The sequence below is a fragment of the Amphibalanus amphitrite genome, unplaced genomic scaffold (genome assembly GCF_019059575.1).
Source record: "Amphibalanus amphitrite isolate SeventyFive unplaced genomic scaffold, NRLGWU_Aamphi_draft 000043F_arrow, whole genome shotgun sequence".
NCBI classification, from domain to species: domain Eukaryota; kingdom Metazoa; phylum Arthropoda; class Thecostraca; order Balanomorpha; family Balanidae; genus Amphibalanus; species Amphibalanus amphitrite.
The window spans coordinates 117,265-134,847 of record NW_024881539.1 but is presented as its reverse complement, the minus strand read 5'-3'; the positions used below and the strand labels follow the sequence as shown (position 1 = coordinate 134,847).

Below are 17,583 nucleotides of genomic sequence, written 5' to 3'. Positions count from 1 at the left end.
TCTGGCGCGCCGGCACGCCGAATTAGCATAGGTGGCGGCCCGAGGGTCCGTGTCGGCATGCCGACCATCACCCGCCGGTCCCGACCCGGCTGGGGAGGAGGGGGAGGGGGGAGGGTGCGTCAAGAGTAAGGCACGGAGGGGGTGGAATGGGCTATAGATGAGCGAGATTGCTGCAGGTGGTGAGATTGAGACTCAGGCGTGGAAGCGGTACGAGTATTATGTCATAGGTACGAGTATGATTGCATTGTCAGCCGAACCTGCAGATGACGAGCTATTGCAGTGGCATTCAGGTGATTTCTGATCAAAAGATCTGACAAGTGACAACAACTCAGTGATAGATATCTGACCTTCTAACCTTTCACTGCTGACCTCTTTCCTCTGACTTCTTTCCTGACCGACATCAGACCAGTGACCTCAGAACTCTCACCAGAACCACTGACCATTAACCACTGATCTCCGATATTTGACCATGATCGCTAGCTTCAGACCAGTGACCACTAGCCATTGCTCTCTGATATCTGACCAGGACCACTAGCCTTAGACCACTGATCATGACCTCTGACCTCTGACCGATGGATCTGTGACTTCATAGGGCGGCTCTCAGTCCAGCCCGCAGCTTCCGACCGAGAGTTGTGGCCTTCGGCTAACAATGTTGCCAACTACTGCACATTCGATTAATCACCTGGCCAGTGATGTCGCCCCCGGCATTCGGCAGCCATCGATCCGGATCGGGTGCTGAATTGAGCGGGGTGCTGCTGTCACACCCTGGGGCCGGGTGGCTAGCTGTAACACCCCGGTATGGGGTGCCGAGGTGTGGGGGTGCTGCTGTGGCACCCTGGGGCCGGGTGCCGAGCTGTGACACCCCGGTATGGGGTGCCGGGCTGAGGGGTATAGTGCTGTGACACTCGCCGAGCTCATCGAGCCGTGCTCCATCATTGATATACTGGGCTGAGTCGGCCAATAACATCGAGTGGCTGACAAGGCGAAAATGACATGGCCTCGCCGCCAACAAATAACATGTTAGGCAGCTGCACGACACAGTCGGAGACGATTGGATCAGAACGGATTACAGATAATTGTATGTCAATGGTTTCTGCGCGGACCAATCTAATTGGTCTTGCCGTCTTGAAAAAAGGTATCGAAGATTGCGATTATCGAGCTGGCTCACAGTCATGTCCATAAATGTATAATTTTAAGCCCCAGCACCTTAGCGGGGGATTCCAAGATAGCGATACGACACATCAGCCAACCAATATTGCGGCCCCGGGTAAAGAGCGACCTTGTGTGAAAAAGGAACGAAGACAACAATACGAAACGTAGCGATCCAATCGTAACTGTTATCTAACATCTAGCAGGGCGAAGCAAAACTGGGAAAATATTCTATTCTGGGGAAAAAAATATTGAAATATTTTACTAATCATAAAATCAGTACAAAAAATTAACTCATCCTCTGATTTTTCACCATTAATACTTCTTATGGATCAAAGTAACTTGTGGCGTCAAATAACTCTTCTAACGATCGTTCTTCTCATTCCTGTGCAGGTGGCGTGGATCCACCTGGAGCGGCAGATGATCCTCACCATTCACGACAAGGTGATCACGAGCATTCCCCGCTTCAAGCTTGTGCAGGACGACCCCAACACGTGGGTGCTGCACATCTCACAGGTCCAGCGCAGTGACGGCGGCCTCTACATGTGCCAGGTCAACACTGCACCGCTCATGTCGCAGATTGGCTCGCTGAAGGTGTTTGGTAAGTTCCGAGTGACGTTTCAGATTGATTATAATATGATATAGTTTCGGCTCCGTGCACGAGCGCACGTGCAATGGCTCGGACTGATATGATCGATGTTAGCTTTTTCTTTTCTTTTAATTGGAAACCTCATGCTTCTGTTCGAGAGCTTGAACAAAGAGGGAAGGTAATGGAACCCGATTTAGAATGGATGCTCCTGAACACAATTGAATATGACTAATTTTCCTAAATTTCTCATTACTGAAAACAATTTTTTTCTTTTATTTTTATCATAATCGTGCGGTGAGAAAATCATAGAGTTATGGAGGACTGACTGCCTAACGTCCAATGCTCATCGTTCTTTGAAATCTACTAGCACCACGATCTGTTGATTATCTGGCTGTGTCATTCACAGAGCCACCGAAGATAATAGACGACAACAGTACCAAGTCAGAAGTCTCAGTCAAGAGCCGTCAAAACGTGACGCTGACGTGCGCGGCTACCGGAGTACCGGAGCCGACCATCCAGTGGGTCAGAGAGGATGGCCGCCCTTTGCGGGCGGCTGTGGTCCACCGCGGCCGACATAGCCACCGAGGGCGTCACCGGCAGCACGGCAGACGGGACCAGTACAGCAGGCACGACCAGTACGGCCGGAGGGACCAGTACGGTCAGCGGGAGCAGTTCAGCCGCGGTGGAGAGAGTGGTGAGTCGGTGCGGCTTTCTGGGTACGGTTAATCGCAGAGGTCGAGGGTGGCAATTAGTGATGTCAGCTACGGAAAATCTTGATTCTTGATACCAATACCAAAACAAATACCAACAATAACCATGGAAGAATACCGAAACCGAACCAACTTGGCAAACTCAGGAAAATACCAACTTTTTACCAAATTCTACTCATTTACGAAATGCACTCTTTTACATTAGGGACGATTCACAATACCAACAAAATACTAAATGCATTAGCCTTGAAATACCAAATACCAAGTTGGTATCGGTTTGGTATCGGTATACCAAAAAGTTGGTATCTGATTGACATCTCTAGTGGCAATGGACGTAGTGATTTTGAGCTACATGAGCAAACGGGAGAGATTTATCTTGCGTAGCAAGCTCTCCTCACTCATTTCATAAATGATTATTATCTTACAAAATCCTTCCACTTATAAGAGCGGGACGGGTCCACTTGTCTGACAACGGAGGAAAACACTCCTCGATTAGTTGTCTTCACCTGAGTAGCAGCAACTAAAGGAAGACGCCCCTTGATGCATAATGGCGCTCATTATGGGACAGCTCTCGCGAGTCGCCTGTTAGCACAGGCGTGCGCTGATTAGGCTCTTCTTGTTGATGCTCGGCTGGGGTCACTCCACGGGTAAAACTACAGCACGCGCCGGGAAGGCCTACGCGTAGCTTTACTCGGCGCGGAGATGGTATAAGAGCGCGCTCTCAAGGAGCGCCACCAGCTGCTGAAGGGTCAGCGCTGATGAGAAGGGCTCTCAAAACACAGACAAAATGGTATCGGGGAATAAAAATATCCAGAGTATTGTTTCTTGATATTTGTGCAGCTGAAGAGATCGCATGATTATTTACTCGCTGATAAGATCCAAGGACGTTGCGTACGTTATGGCGAATGGTACATTTGTCCAGTCGTTTGCACCGTTTAATCGTTTTCCTTGACTAATTAATCACCTATCTCACACCGGATTTTTCTTATGTTAATTTCATCAGAAGAAATAGAGCTGTAAGCTATTTGTTTCAATCCGGTGGTATTGCATTTCTCCAAGTTAATCTGTGCCAAAGCTGGCCTACCGTGTGCTGCAATCCCTCAGATCTCATCTCGGAACGCTTAATTTGAACTTCATGCTCACAACTTCTAGCTCATTGGTACTCATCGGCTGTTGTTGTAGAGTAGTCTCTTAGCTAACCGTTATATGCAGCCGACGTGGGCACTGTCACTTTATTGTCACTCTATTCAACTTGCCCACTTAATTGCAGATCAGAATATCTCTCGCCTACCGGAGACCATCAAGGGCGACACTCTGCATTTGGTCCATGTCACACCGTCCGATATGGGGGCCTACCTGTGTATGGCTAAAAACGAGGTATGTAAAATCAATCGCTTATATATGATATGGGATATCTTTGTTCATAAGTTGAAAATTGTATAGGTAGTCGATGTTGTAATTGGACTCTTCACGTGGCCGGACTCCAGACCATGAGTCCGAAGCATAATGCACCAAATAATCAAAATGTTTTTCGTTTTACTTATCCCTTAATGACTGGTTTAATTGCACTAACAAAAGTCAAGTCCAGAATATTTTTTATTTTATATTTATTAATTTTAAAGCATTTTTAATTATGTAGGTGCTCTAACAGGATCAAATGGATTTAAATTGTTTGCAAAATAACACTGAAAGAAAAAACATTTTAAATGCATGGTGATAAGATATTAGGTAAGCATGACCATCACCACAATCAATATGTGTTTCAGATTCCACCCACTGTCAGCAAGCGGATACAACTCTTTGTAGAATGTGAGTATACATCACGCAAGGCATGTGTATTGTTATACAAATCCTTCTTGAGTTACAACAGTTACAACAACAACAAAACTGTTATTTAAGCTTGCCGATGCAAATTAAACTGGTTACTTTGAATGAATAGGTAATAGCCGTTTTCACGACGGCCATCTGGTACACATTTGCTGCACATCTGGTACAGATTAGGTGCAGATTTGGTCAAATCAGGGTCAGTGTGTCTCTCAGCTATCAACTAGGGTTGCACTAATTGCTTATATGCCTGCTCTGTCATATTATCAGAGAATATCATCGATTAACCCGCGCCCTGATGGGGGGGGGCCATTTTGGCCCCCCCTGTGGTTTTTCTTAAATAGCGAGAAAACGGCGGCGCGCAGCGCCGCCAAATTTTGGGTACCTTACCGGGCATCAATTTAACACCTTCACACAAAATTTCAAGTCACAGGTCACCTCAGGTCAGGAGTTATTGAGGTCAAACTGAGGTCATGTTCGAGTAAAAATGAGCAAAAAACATGACATCTTGAAACGCTCACCAATTCTACAGTTAACAAGCAATTTTAAAGTTATTTATGTGGTTGTGTAGAGAAAAGACGGCGCTACAAAACTGCTATCTCGGATTTTCAAAATTTTGGGATTTTGACCCCAAAAAATAAAAAAAATGATTTTTTTAGAAAAACTCAAAAAATTTCCAAAAAATTTTCGAATTTCGAAAAAATCGGAATATATTTGATAGTCCCTGCGCTATTCGATATACATACCAAATTTTAGATCGATAGCTCTTTTTTTGGCCAAGTTATAGCGAAAAAACTGTTAAAAATTGATGACGTCAAATTTTTGAACCCAATTTTTAGCAATTCTAGACCTTGTAGCGCAAAACGGAGACCACCATTGAACTCCCCGTGACGAGCTGCATCGAATTGATACCCATTTTATGCAAAAATATCAACTTTGAAATTTGACCTAATTTGACCTGACCTTGACCTGACCTTGACCTGACCTTGACCAAAACGTGACCTAAGCTGGCCCTAAAGTCTGTCTGACCCACATAATCGCATTTGTCATGTAAAATGGACCATAAAACATGTGTCACACGACACTTTCATATTGTGACCCCCCCAGTGACCTGACCTCTGTGACCTGACCTGGTATCAGTGACCTCAAATAGCAAAATATGTGTTTGAAGAACATTTCCCCATCGATGATTTTCAATGAAATGCATTTTACTCGATTTTACAACGCATTTCTTGAAATGCCTGTAAACGGTGAAAATTGGACCTTTGACCTGACCTGTGACGTCATCGGTTTGACCGAGGTCAATGAAATTGGGTCACAAGGTAGTTCCCCGTTGGGGCTATCCAACACCGTTTACCGCTTGTCGCTATGTTGCGTGGTTCTCGAGATCTGAGGGGGGGGGCCAAAATGCCCCCCCCCCATCAGACCGCGTTGCTCGGCAGACCCCATCTGGGCGCGGGTTAAAACACTGAAATGAATTCATAAAATGAAGATATTTGCTGTAAAAGAAATTAGGTGCAGATTTGGTCAAATCAGGTGCATTCGCCGGATAGCCCGTCGCGAAAACGGCTAATTAGAACCACGCAGTGACAGATGCATCAAACACCTTTTACTTATCAACTTTCCATGGACAAATTTGCGATGAACGTATCCGGAACTGAGAACGTTGGGAACACTTACCTTGATGAAAGTCTTCTGTAAAAAAAAACTTTCCACGGAAGGTGTTGTGTTTATCATCTTCCCGCAAAAGGCAGCAAACAGAATGCGTGACAAAATGGAAACAATCTTCGACCTGATGGGAGTACCCCGACTTCTCTACTTCTCTATTACATCTTCTTTCGGATTCTGCGCGTTTGGAGGCTCGAACACCTAACCAAATACTATTCGGTTACCGCACTTGGCCAGAATGCCTGGCTGTTAGCCTGTCCCGGCCGGCTCGGCAGTACGGCGGGCTTGTCTACCTACGCAGGTCTCCTGATTGGGAGGATTCCAGCGCGGCAGCGCATTGGCAGACCGTGTTGTGCCGGTGTCGGATCTTTTTTGGGGAGAAGAGGAATTGATTGATGGTTCATTTAAATCGAAAACGCTCTTTGGATGACCAAGCTAGGCATTTTTTCATAGCCAGGCAGTGGTTAGCGTGCGTGCTTGCTGTTTATCCGAAATGGCAATGTGGTCTGAAGTTTGCGTACGAGTCTACGACATGCCTATCTTTTTAAACTACGATATTACCCATGGTTTGTGTTTCAGTTAAGCCGATGATCTGGGTTCCGAATCAGCTGATGGACGGCGTCCAGGGCTCATCGGTGACAATGAGATGTCGCAGCGAGGCATACCCGGAGCCAATCGTCTACTGGAGGAAGATGATCGGCAAAGAGGGGCATCTCATTATCGACGAGCGGAAGGGAAAATACGACATTGAAATCGTGAGAGGAACATGTGTTTAAAACTTATATGGAAGATAAAATATTTGATGTGCGCACAAGTAAAATTGATGTGCGCTGGGGAGTGGAAGCGTTTATCGAATTAGTCTTGGCGCTCATTTGCTGTGCGAGTACAGTAGGTGGGTCGAATGAATGATGCGATCTCATTTTTGATAAACTCTACCCCTTGGGTAAACTCAAAGAGGCTCGTTACATAAGAATATAAGTTTTCTCATCCATTTAAAAGGCATTGTTCTGAAACAAATCTTCTCAAATGACCAATTAGGCACTTTTATGTCCGCAATCACGAGTTACAGCAGTTGCTGTTAGCTGACGCACTGCAAATGGGGTTTCAGAGGCACTACGAATACAAAACTGAGATGCTGCTGACGATTCATCACCTGAATTCGTCTGATTTTGGCTCCTATAAGTGTATCTGCGAAAACTACATAGGAAAAGTTGATGGATCTATCACACTAAACGGTGGGTTATTTCAATATGTCTTCTGCTGTTGCAAATGAATGTGTCTGATTGCATAAGTGGGCCCTGAGGCTTCGTGGTTAGCTTAAAGGTAATTACAACTGTCTCTTAATATAAAGACGTCATGTTGCATCAAATATATCTTAAATGACATAATTGCATATTTTGTGACGCTGATTTTAATTAACCCGCGCACCGACGGGGGGGGGCGGATATCCGCCCCCCCCTGAGGTTTTTCGCGAATAGCGGGAAAACCGCGGCGCGTAGCGCCGCGAAATTTGGTATGACTATAACCTTATCAACTTTACACATGGTGTGCAAGTTTGAACCTCCTACCTTTTAAGGTCAGGTCACCAGGTCACTTTGAATGACCCAACCTCAAGTCACTTTTTTGCAAATTTGTCACCGTGCCAGAGCTACAGTAGATGTCGGAGGCCTTTGAAAGTCGCAGGATATTATTAGGTCATTAGTAGCTACAATTTGTTTATCTCGGAATTTTGATATCGGTGACCTAAGGTCAGGTCAATTTCGCGACCTCCCCATTATAAGTCAATGGGGGAAAAATCAACTCCCTGTTTTTACCACTAAAACGGGTCGGAATGGCCCCATATACCATACATGACTTCATATGCGATCAACCTTCACTACCTTGAGGTCTGTTTTGCTGTTGGGCAGCTGTGAGGTCATGTGACGTCATCAAAGGTCACCAAAGGTTTTTGGCCAATAACTCCGTACAGGAACAAGATACAGACGCTTGGATGGTCTCATTGTGTTCAGCTCGTCAAGACGCATCGAATGATATACATGATGACCTCGAGGTCACGTGACCTGAGGTCAACCTTTGACCTTGACCTTTCGAGGTCAACATATATATCATTCGATGCGGATTGACGAGAGGATCACGATGATGCCCTTAGTTTGTTCCTATCTTGACTAATTCGAAAGTTATTCGAGAAAAACTCTCTCCATATCTAGCGCCGCCATTTTGACTTTTTCGACCCCTGTGACGTCATCTTTGGCCTGACCTGAAAATGACCTTAGTAAAAATTGTAGATCTTGGCCGTGCGTATCTGATGCCGTTTACCGCTTGTCGCTATCTTGCTTCGTTCTCGAGATCTCAGGGGGGGGCGGTCATCCGCCCCCCCCCCCCCCCGTCGGTGCGAAGTTGGCGCAGACCCCCGTCGGTGCGCGGGTTAATAGGTACGTCTGCAAACATGTTTGCTATCTGATAGATCCAGTAATTGGTTGCATAAAATATACTCTTGATTGCAGAAATACTGCAGCCCACCACCGAGCGGGTAACGACGGAGGCCTACCGACCCTGGAAGCCCGTTACCGACATCGTCACATTCAGAAGTGAGTCAAATGGAGTCTGACTTTTACACTTTTCAGACGATTAGTATTTGACCACTGATCACCTGATTAGTCATTTAACCTATGACCATTGACCATTTCGATACACTTTACCCGTGCCCTGCTGGAGGGGGGGGGGGGTTGAGCCCCCGCGGTTTTTCGCAAATATCTCAAAAACGGCGGCACACCTTTTTTGGCACACCTTGTCATACATCAATTCTACACATGCTAGGAAAGTTTCAGCCCAAGGTCTTTTAAGGTCAGGTCACAGGTGACATCACCTCATAAAAAGTTTAAATGTCTGTCATAGCTACATCTAGTGACCAATCGGTTTGAAGCTTTCAGCCACTGATAAGAGTAACAGTATGTACAAAATGCTTATCTCGGAATTTCGATATCGGTGACCTAAGTTCAGGTAAATTTTGCGACCTGCCCATTATAAAAGTCAACGGGAGAAAATTGAAAGTCGCCCCTTTTGGACAAAAACCATTACCAACACTCTCAAACACAGAATTACAAGTAACTTTGACATACTGAACATGAAAATGGTACCCGTGACCCCTCTTTATGCCCCTGAGGTCATATCAGGTCACGATCGGTATCTAACAGTTTTCGCGAATAACTTTTGATAGAGGCATGTTAGAGCGATGAAAATGCCTTAGATGTGATCAGCTTGATGATATGGACCGACTGATAAGCAACGTGGCCCTTCCAGTCAGGTCTACCTTGCACTGAGGTCAAATTTTCAAGTTGACCTTCCAAGGTCAACTTATATAGTTCATTCGATGCGTCTCGACGAGAGGAACACGATGCCGGTAAAAGTAACCTCTAGCAAGGCTTGAGTCAGAAGTAATTGCGGAAAACACCTTCCGAAAAATTATTTCTTTCAGTTTTTGCCCCCTGCAGGCAAAACCGTTGACGCTAGGTCAAATCTGAGGGAAGTACTCAGAAAGAGCGTTAATAAGGCTATCGAATGCACTCTTCCACGGTGATGTAGCTCTATTGGTTCCCGAGTTATGCGTTGGGTTCTTAGTAATTGTCGACATTCGACCTGAGAATCGGCGAAACCTTGTCTTTAATGACCTCTGGTGACCTGACATTTCACCTGACCAAAAAGTGACTGAAATGATTTTGTCGTTATTTTTGGCGGTCTTTCGAACGCCACCCTCTGCGTATCGCTACGTGGCCCAGGAGCCGAGTTAGAAGGGGCTGTTCAAACACCCCCCCCCCCCCAGTAAGGGGTGGAAATCCAGGACCTAGTGGGCCGCGGGTTAACATCCTAAAATGAACAATTGATCAGAGTCGCCTTAAGGAAAGGGGAGATTATCTGTCAAGAATATGTGAGGATATATTTTTGTTGTATGCAAATTTGAGTGCATAATGCGCAATTCTGGGGCTCTTCCATTAATATGCACGAGCTTGTTGAGCGAGAATAATACTGTATTTGCGTTCCCCCTCCTCACTCTCAACGACGACCCGACATATCTCGTCCGCAATGCTCGTTTCCGCTGACCCGTCCTTCACCACTTTTTGTGGGTTGCTCGACAAGCTTTTCCCTCTTATCACCCCTCAAGTCTCTAAGTCGGCAGAATCGGGCACTAATCGGCTCCCGTTGCTATTTATCTCGCGCAGGCCACAGTACTCCACTCCGCAGTCTTTCCATCAAATGGCTCCACCGACACAAGAGCATCGGTCGGGGATTGCTCTTAGCCGGGGCTCATAAAGCTGGCGGGAGCTGATCCAGTTTAGAGCACCCTTGACACCTGGCCGAGCCAGCTGTGGCCGCGCTGGTGGCTCCAGCGGAAGTGTTTGTGGTTCGGCGAATCATCAGAGTGGTGGACTGATGAAGGGATGGAGACAGGTGGTCAGACTCGGCAGTACGATGGTCGGATTCATAATGGAGCTATCGTCTTCCTACTGGCGTGTTTACAAAGCTGAGGATAGGCTCGACGCGGTCCTACTCGATAGCCAGATTCCCCGATATCGGTATCTCAATTCAGGGTAGTTTGACTCGCCAGACTGACACAGTAATCCGTGTCAAAGATATTCAACCAGCCTGCACCCAATTCCATTCTCCCACTCAGCGCAGGGGTCCGACAGACAGCCCGGCTGCACACCCTCACGGCCGGGCGCCGCAGCTCAGACCGCTCTCCTATCAGCACCACGGTTCCGACTCCAGCCGACATTGAATCTGAAGCCGTGAGCTTCCACGGGCGTCCGAGCGCTCCCCACAGTTCCCGCGCGGCGTCGAAGCTTCGACAGCTTCTGGCGTCTCGGGGCGCTCCCCACAGATCAGAGCGGACGGCGGCCGCTGACGGGCTAAACGTGACCGGCGTGGCCCGCCGGCCAGCGCCGTTTGTTCATTGTGGCCAGCTGCAGTCGATTGATTAAGGTCCATCTGCGGCAGTAATTCAGGGAGACGGTGAGCGGTGTCGGACCAGCGGCCGTGCTCGGCGCCGCTAAAGAGCCGGAACTGCCGCCGGATCGGTGGTGTCGAGCGTCGGTGTTACCAAAGAAGCAAAGGGGTGCATAATTCATGCTTGAAAAAAAAACACTAAACAGTGATCAGGAGACACGCGGGACAAGCGAGCGCTAGAAAAAAAACGTATGCATGATGGTAACTAGTCACAGCAGGGCGCAATGATAGACTGCGATAATAGATCAAGTCAAGCAAACTTTAAATGTCATTTATTGTGCATCATCATTTAGAAAGGATGATACTCATCGATTGTGTGACACTTGAGACTGTGAGTCACATTGAAACAGGTTAACCCGGCAGGCGGTGGGCCTCCCGGCCACCTTCCGCGCGGTGGGGAGGGCATTTTTTGCCCCCCCCCCCCGTATCTCCGAAACTACTAGACGGATCCGGAAAATTCAAACGGCGTTTGATAGCCCTGTCAAATTTGTTAAGGAAAACCAAATTTCATTGACCTCGGGGTCACCGATGACGTCACAGGTCAGGTCAAAGATAAAATGTTTCACCGTTCACGGGGCTTCTAGGGAAAGCGCTATAACACCGAGTAAAACGCATTTTGTCGAAAATCAGCGATAGGGCGTCAGTTGTCTAGCACATGTGTTGTTATTAGAGGTCACTGGTCATACCACATGAACCCAACTTTACTAAGGTTGTGCGATGCATGTTTTATGGCCAGTTTTTCATTTCCAACTCAATGGTGTTGGTTATAAGACCATCAGGTACAGTTTAGGTCACTTTCTGGTGGAGGTCAGGTCAAGGTCAGGTCAAAAAACGTCAAATTTCAAAGTTGATATTTTTGCATAGATGGGTATTGATTAGATGCAACTCGTCACGGGGAGTCTAATGGTGGTCTTTGTTTTACGCTACGAGGTCTAGAATTGCTAAAAATTGAGTTTGAAAATTTGACGTCATCAATTTTGAACAGTTTTTCGCTATAACTTGGCCAAAAAAGAGGTATCGATCTGAAATTTGGTACGTAGATAGAAGGCGGTAGCGACTATCACATATCTTCCGTTTTTTCGAAATTAAATTGTTTTGGATTTTTTGGCTATTTGTATATTCAAAAAATCTATTTTTTATTTTTGGGGGTCAAAATCCAAAAATTTGAAAAATCCGAGATAGCAGTTTTGTAGCCCTCTAAATTCGTCACCGTTTATGTCGAGACTTTTTTCTGTATCTCTAAAGCTGTAGGCCTGATAGCTCTTCTCGCGAAACCTTTTTTTGGGTCGAAAATGGCAGAAATGACGTCACTCTGACGTCATTAGCGTCCAACTTATCATCGCCTTTGGAAAAATGTTTGGTCACAATGTGCGATAGCTATTCACTGGAGAGTACTGAAAGTTTGGTGACGATCGGCGTATAGCGGTTCTCGAGATATATCGAAAAAACTAAAGGGGGGGGGGGGAAATGCCCCCCCCCCCCACCGCCTGGAAGGTTAAAGTGTGCTTCAGCTAATCGTCAGTACGACATAAAATCTCACATTAGTTCGCAAACCCAATGTTTTTTTCTCTCGAGCTATTATGCACAGCACCGCCTAAACCAAGTGCCCTCAAAAGGAAATGTTGTCAATTATGGACTTCTTACATGCAATCTGATTTTTTCCAAGAGTCTCATTGACATTAGCAAATTATATAAAATACAGCGGATGCTGCCCTTAAGAATTGTGAATTAGTCCGCATCACAGTAGTGGACCGTGTATGAACCAAAAGCATGAGGAATCTTAAGCCCCTCTTGCCCACACGCTTTCGGCATGTAAAGTGAGTGAGCATAAAGCAACTCAACTAGGATCATGTAACCCGTAGCCTTACAAGCCAGCAGGCAACCTTCAAAATCTTGTCTAAACTCTAAGAGGCATGAGGAAAATATTGGATCTTTTTTAAATTGAAAACCGTATAAGGGTCCGAAGATGAGTGTACTGTGGGACTCCCGTTTCGAAGCATAATAGATATGTTTATTGCGTTTGGGTTTATAAGTGAGACCTTGACTGGATGTCGCTATCACCGACAGCATTTCTGTCATAGTTTACCTCTCGATAGATGAACCTCTGACGCCATGCCTGTCTACCCTGCAGACGGTGTTGGAGAGCAGGGTGGACTGTACGGCGACGTCTACCTACCGGATCAGGACGAGCTGGGGGATGACCTCCTTGAGGAGGAGCTGGAGCGCGAGAGGAAGCGCTACGGCCTCAGAGAGGGCTACAACTGGGAGCAGCACAACAGGAACAAAGAAGGTTAGATGGGACACGTGAAGGGTGTGGTCGTAGAGTTACGAACATAATTCAGCTACATATTTTCATGCATGGTAATTCAAACATAAGACGCCAGAATGTCACACATCCTTCTCTGTACCATTTCTATCAGTCGTTGGAGCTTCTGTTCTTTCTGTTCTGTTCTGTTCTGTTCTGTTCTGTTCTGTTCTGTGTTTCGACCTGGCCTGGTGGTTTATTTGTTGGTCGCTGGTTTTAAAACAAAGTCCTCAGAGTCGTTATGTCACAAGTTCAAAAATTGTGAAGTAATTTATCGTATCACATTCCACAAGCTGAATAGCCAAATGCCTGCCGTTAACCCGATGCCCCAATTATCTCTCCTCAGGGGACAAATCGTCGTCACGGAAGGTGTCGCTGCAATCGAGTCTGCTGCTGGCTCCGGCGCTCCTCGCCACGCTCACGTCCAAGTTGTGAGGACCTCTTCTCGCTCTCCCAGGCCCCTGTGTTGCCACGCCATCGACAAGAGGCATCAGCGGAATCGAAATGGATAATGAGAGGTGGTAATAGAAATGATAGCACGGTAAGGTATGATAGGACCTAACTCCGTTCACGCCGACGATCAGTGCAGTTGATTAGGCTTGACGAGTTACAACATGGAACAGCGGCCTAGCTTGTGACGCTTCACGATATCTACCGCCCGCTGAAGTTGAGTGCAACGCCAGTGCTGTTACCTGACGGTTAGCAAGGTATCGATGCGCGCTGGTGCTGGAGTTTTGTGGTGGTCGGAGCGGAGGTGCTGCCATCTAGCCCGGCCTCACCTACGGTGGAGAGGGCGCTCCTCGGCAGCGTGCTGTAGTCTGTGAATGGTCGTACAGGTGCTGCCCTCTTCAGATCAGTGCAGTGGTTTGGCGCTGCCGCTCATCGAATGGTTGAGCATCCGCAATCAGCCAGCTGCGGCCGTCCCGCCAGTATGCACTATTGATCTCAATCTAAGGGTTCCAGCGACCAAATGGCGATGCAATCAGCATCCTTATTCTCGCCTCACTCAACTGAGACGGGAAGCACTCTGACAACTGGGTCGTTCTGAAAGCTGACAGCTGTCGATCTTAGAACTCGGTGTTATTCAGGGCGCATCCAAAACTACTTATCGCTGGAACTCTTATCTTGAGATCGACATTGCGTACGTCGTACATACGCAATTACAATGCTACGTCGGTTGCTGCTGATGTAGCGTGACTGTGCAGCGCTGTTACGGGATCGGCTAGCGCTTACAGTCGATTCGAGTCGGCTACCCGAGACCTTGTGTGCACTCTATGAGTCCAGTCGCATACGGCGTCTTCAGAAAAATCAAAGATATCCCGCTTAGATGAGAGGTTTGTGACGTTTACTATGGGATCCGACTGCATGGATTTATGTCCGTATATTTAGCCTTGTGCCAAGTATCTATTGTTATCATGTAACTGTTGTTCGAGGTAGACTTACTGCAAGTAGCAGTTTCGATCTGCTTGCTTCTTGTGCGCTGTTCTATCAAGCAATGCCAAATATAGTCCATTGTCTTGTTAACCTGATTTACATACCCAAGCTTCTGCTACTTAAACATATAACATATCATAGCAATCTATGTACTATTCACTTCTGTTAAGCACAAATAATTGTGAAAGCACAATACAGTGAGCGTGAACACTTTCTCATTCTTCTGGCTTCTCTATACGATCTCAACAATTGCCCATTCGGTCAAGATTGAGTGACATCAGACCCACTTTACTCTCTTCGGTTGGAATTTGTCCAGGATATGCACCCAAAGCTGGTTACATAAGTATCATTGGCTGAATCACTGACCTTCGTTGTCTTAGCAATTTCATTCCGTTTTTTTTTTTTTCTGGAATGATAGTCGAGCTCTCACAACTTGAAATTTAATTTCTGGCATACTGATTTGATCGGTAAGCTAGGGATAATGTATGCCTTTATTCTTGTCAAGATTATTTTGTGACGACCTATATGATTAACCCGGCACCGCCTGGGCTATTTCCGTTCCCACGACAGCCTGGGGGGTTGGATCCGACCCCCCCCCCCCCCTGTTATCTCGAGAACCAATGGTCGCATCGAGCCCCGCGAGGCGGCGTTCGAAAGGTCTCTACGAGAACTTTCCAAAGCACTCTTAAGATTTTAAGATTGAGGTCAACTTTCGGGTCAAAGTCAGGTCAAAGGTCAAATTCGGGGGTTTTGCATGATTAGGCTTACGGACAGCGGAATCGACAGCTGCTGCTCGAAACTCACCAAAAATGACCTCAAAGACCTAGTGAAGGTACCATGTGCGTATAGGGGTCATACTAAGTACGGGTCAAGGTCAGGTCAGGTCACGAAAGGTCACGGTTTTCACTTTCTGCTACATGGGCGTGCGACACATATTTTATGGCTTATTTTTCACGCCGAATCCGATGGTAATGGTTATATGTGACCCCAGGTCACTGTGCTGGTGATAAGTGTGCATTGCAAGCATAAATAATCGTTTATACCATGCATAACTAAACGAGGGCTAAGAAAAAAGGTCAATTTTTCAACTTTTTATTTTTGACATAAAAATGCACTTTTCTAGACGAGCTTTGTCCCAAAAATCTAGTGGTGCCATTTGTTTTCACATGCGATGTTCAGAAGTGCCTCTAATTCACGAAAATGCTTATGACGTCACCATGCCCTATGCATGTTGGAGCTATTTTTTACAATTTGGGGGTCAAAAATCAAGATAGAAAGTTGAAATTTGGGACATCTAATGTTCTAATAGAGCTCTATAACATATATTCCGGTTTTTTGGAAATTCTCAAAATTTTGGATTTTATTAGCTGTTTTCCAAAAAATATAGTTTTTTGAATTTTGGGGGGGTAAAAAACGCATTTTATGGAAAATCCGAGATAGCCATGTTAAAGAACTCGTTGAGCTGCGTCTATTCATGTCCTTAATTTGCAATTTGCTTAAAACCCTGATTTTTGGCGATTTTTTAAACATTTACCACTTTTTGACTGAAAACGCCATGTAGTTACGTCACTAAAATCGATATATCTAAAAAAATTGGAATTTTTTTCTTAAAAATTGCACAGAAGACTTCAAATTGATGGGGAGAAGGTATGCCAAGTTTCAAGTCGATAGCGTAAGCGGTTCATAAGTTATTCAAGAAAAAACGGAGGGGGGTCGGATCCGACCCCCCCCCCCTCCCCAGGCGGTCGCGGGTTAATGATGTTAAGCGACATCTAAAAATATGTTTTTATTCCATACCATAAAAGTCAATGTTTTCTTCTCGATCAAGACCTGTAAATATATCGATTTAGTTTATTTTTACACGAATGCTTAATGGGTATGCACAGTCTTTTAAAACTGATACAATTTCATGTTTGCTTAACCTTCGCCCCAGTGGGGGGGGGCATATGTTACCACCCTGTCGCGTTTTTTGCGTGTGAATAAAAAACCGCGGCGCGTAGCTACGCGCCGCTTGGGGTAGCTTTTGGTACATCAATTTAAGACAATGTGTGAAATTTTTTACCCCAGGTCATGTCAGGTCAGGTCACCAGGTCAAGTTAACTGACCAAGCCTAAAAAAAAGTTTGCAATCCTGTCCAGTCTGCAGTGTTTGTCAGAAAGGTTTTAAACTTGGTGGATTGCATGCTGTTATGGGCGCCTACAATTTGTATATCTCGGATTTTTTATATCCGTGACCTAAGGTCAGGTCAGTGGCGTGACCTTTCCATTACAAGTCAATGGAGAAAAATGAAAATGCCTCTAGATCCGTGTGTACGTATAGGAACAGTCCAAATATTTCAGAATCACAATGATTTAGACCACTCGTGATGACCAAGGTGTCATTTTTGCTGATAGCCTCTAGAAAGGTCATCCGAGGTCATTTGAGGCTACAAATATATTTTTGCCAATAACTCTCGATTGGAAAGAGATAGAACGCTGGGAATGGTCTCATTGTGTTTGTCTTGCCGACACGCATCGACTGATATGCAACATGACCTTTTCCGGTCAGGTCATGACCTTGACCTGAGGTCAAATTTTCAAGTTGACCTTGCAAGGTCAAATGATAGTTCATTCGATGCGTCTCGGCGAGGGGAACACGATTCTGGCAATAAAAATGTCGTGGCGTTTTGGAGTCGAAAGTTATTGTCGAAAACACTTTTCGTAAAAACAGCTATTTTTGGAGTTTTTGTCCTCTGGAGGCTAAACCGTTGACCTGAGGTCAATTTTGATTTGACCTTATCAAAAGAAGAGTTTAAAAGCCATCGATTGCTTTTCAATGCGTTTTTCTAGCTACCATAGTTCCTGAGATAGCGGCATGTTTTCTGAAAAATATAATGACTATTGGCAAATTTTGACCTTTCATGA

General features: G+C 45.8%; 1 protein-coding gene across 1 annotated transcript in view; it reads left to right on the top strand.

The window, feature by feature from the left end:
• The window catches only part of LOC122376916 (lachesin-like), a 33,158-nt gene extending 18,264 nt beyond the window's left edge, over nt 1-14,894 (top strand). The window contains exons 3-11 of the mRNA XM_043356905.1: nt 1,543-1,750; nt 2,145-2,432; nt 3,719-3,825; nt 4,215-4,257; nt 6,520-6,695; nt 7,049-7,175; nt 8,445-8,528; nt 13,073-13,231; nt 13,593-14,894. Coding sequence (XP_043212840.1) covers nt 1,543-1,750; nt 2,145-2,432; nt 3,719-3,825; nt 4,215-4,257; nt 6,520-6,695; nt 7,049-7,175; nt 8,445-8,528; nt 13,073-13,231; nt 13,593-13,681 — 1,281 coding nt within the window. The 3' untranslated portion in view covers nt 13,682-14,894. The remainder of the gene's footprint in view (nt 1-1,542; nt 1,751-2,144; nt 2,433-3,718; nt 3,826-4,214; nt 4,258-6,519; nt 6,696-7,048; nt 7,176-8,444; nt 8,529-13,072; nt 13,232-13,592) is intronic.
• The last annotated feature ends 2,689 nt before the right edge of the window (nt 14,895-17,583 follow it).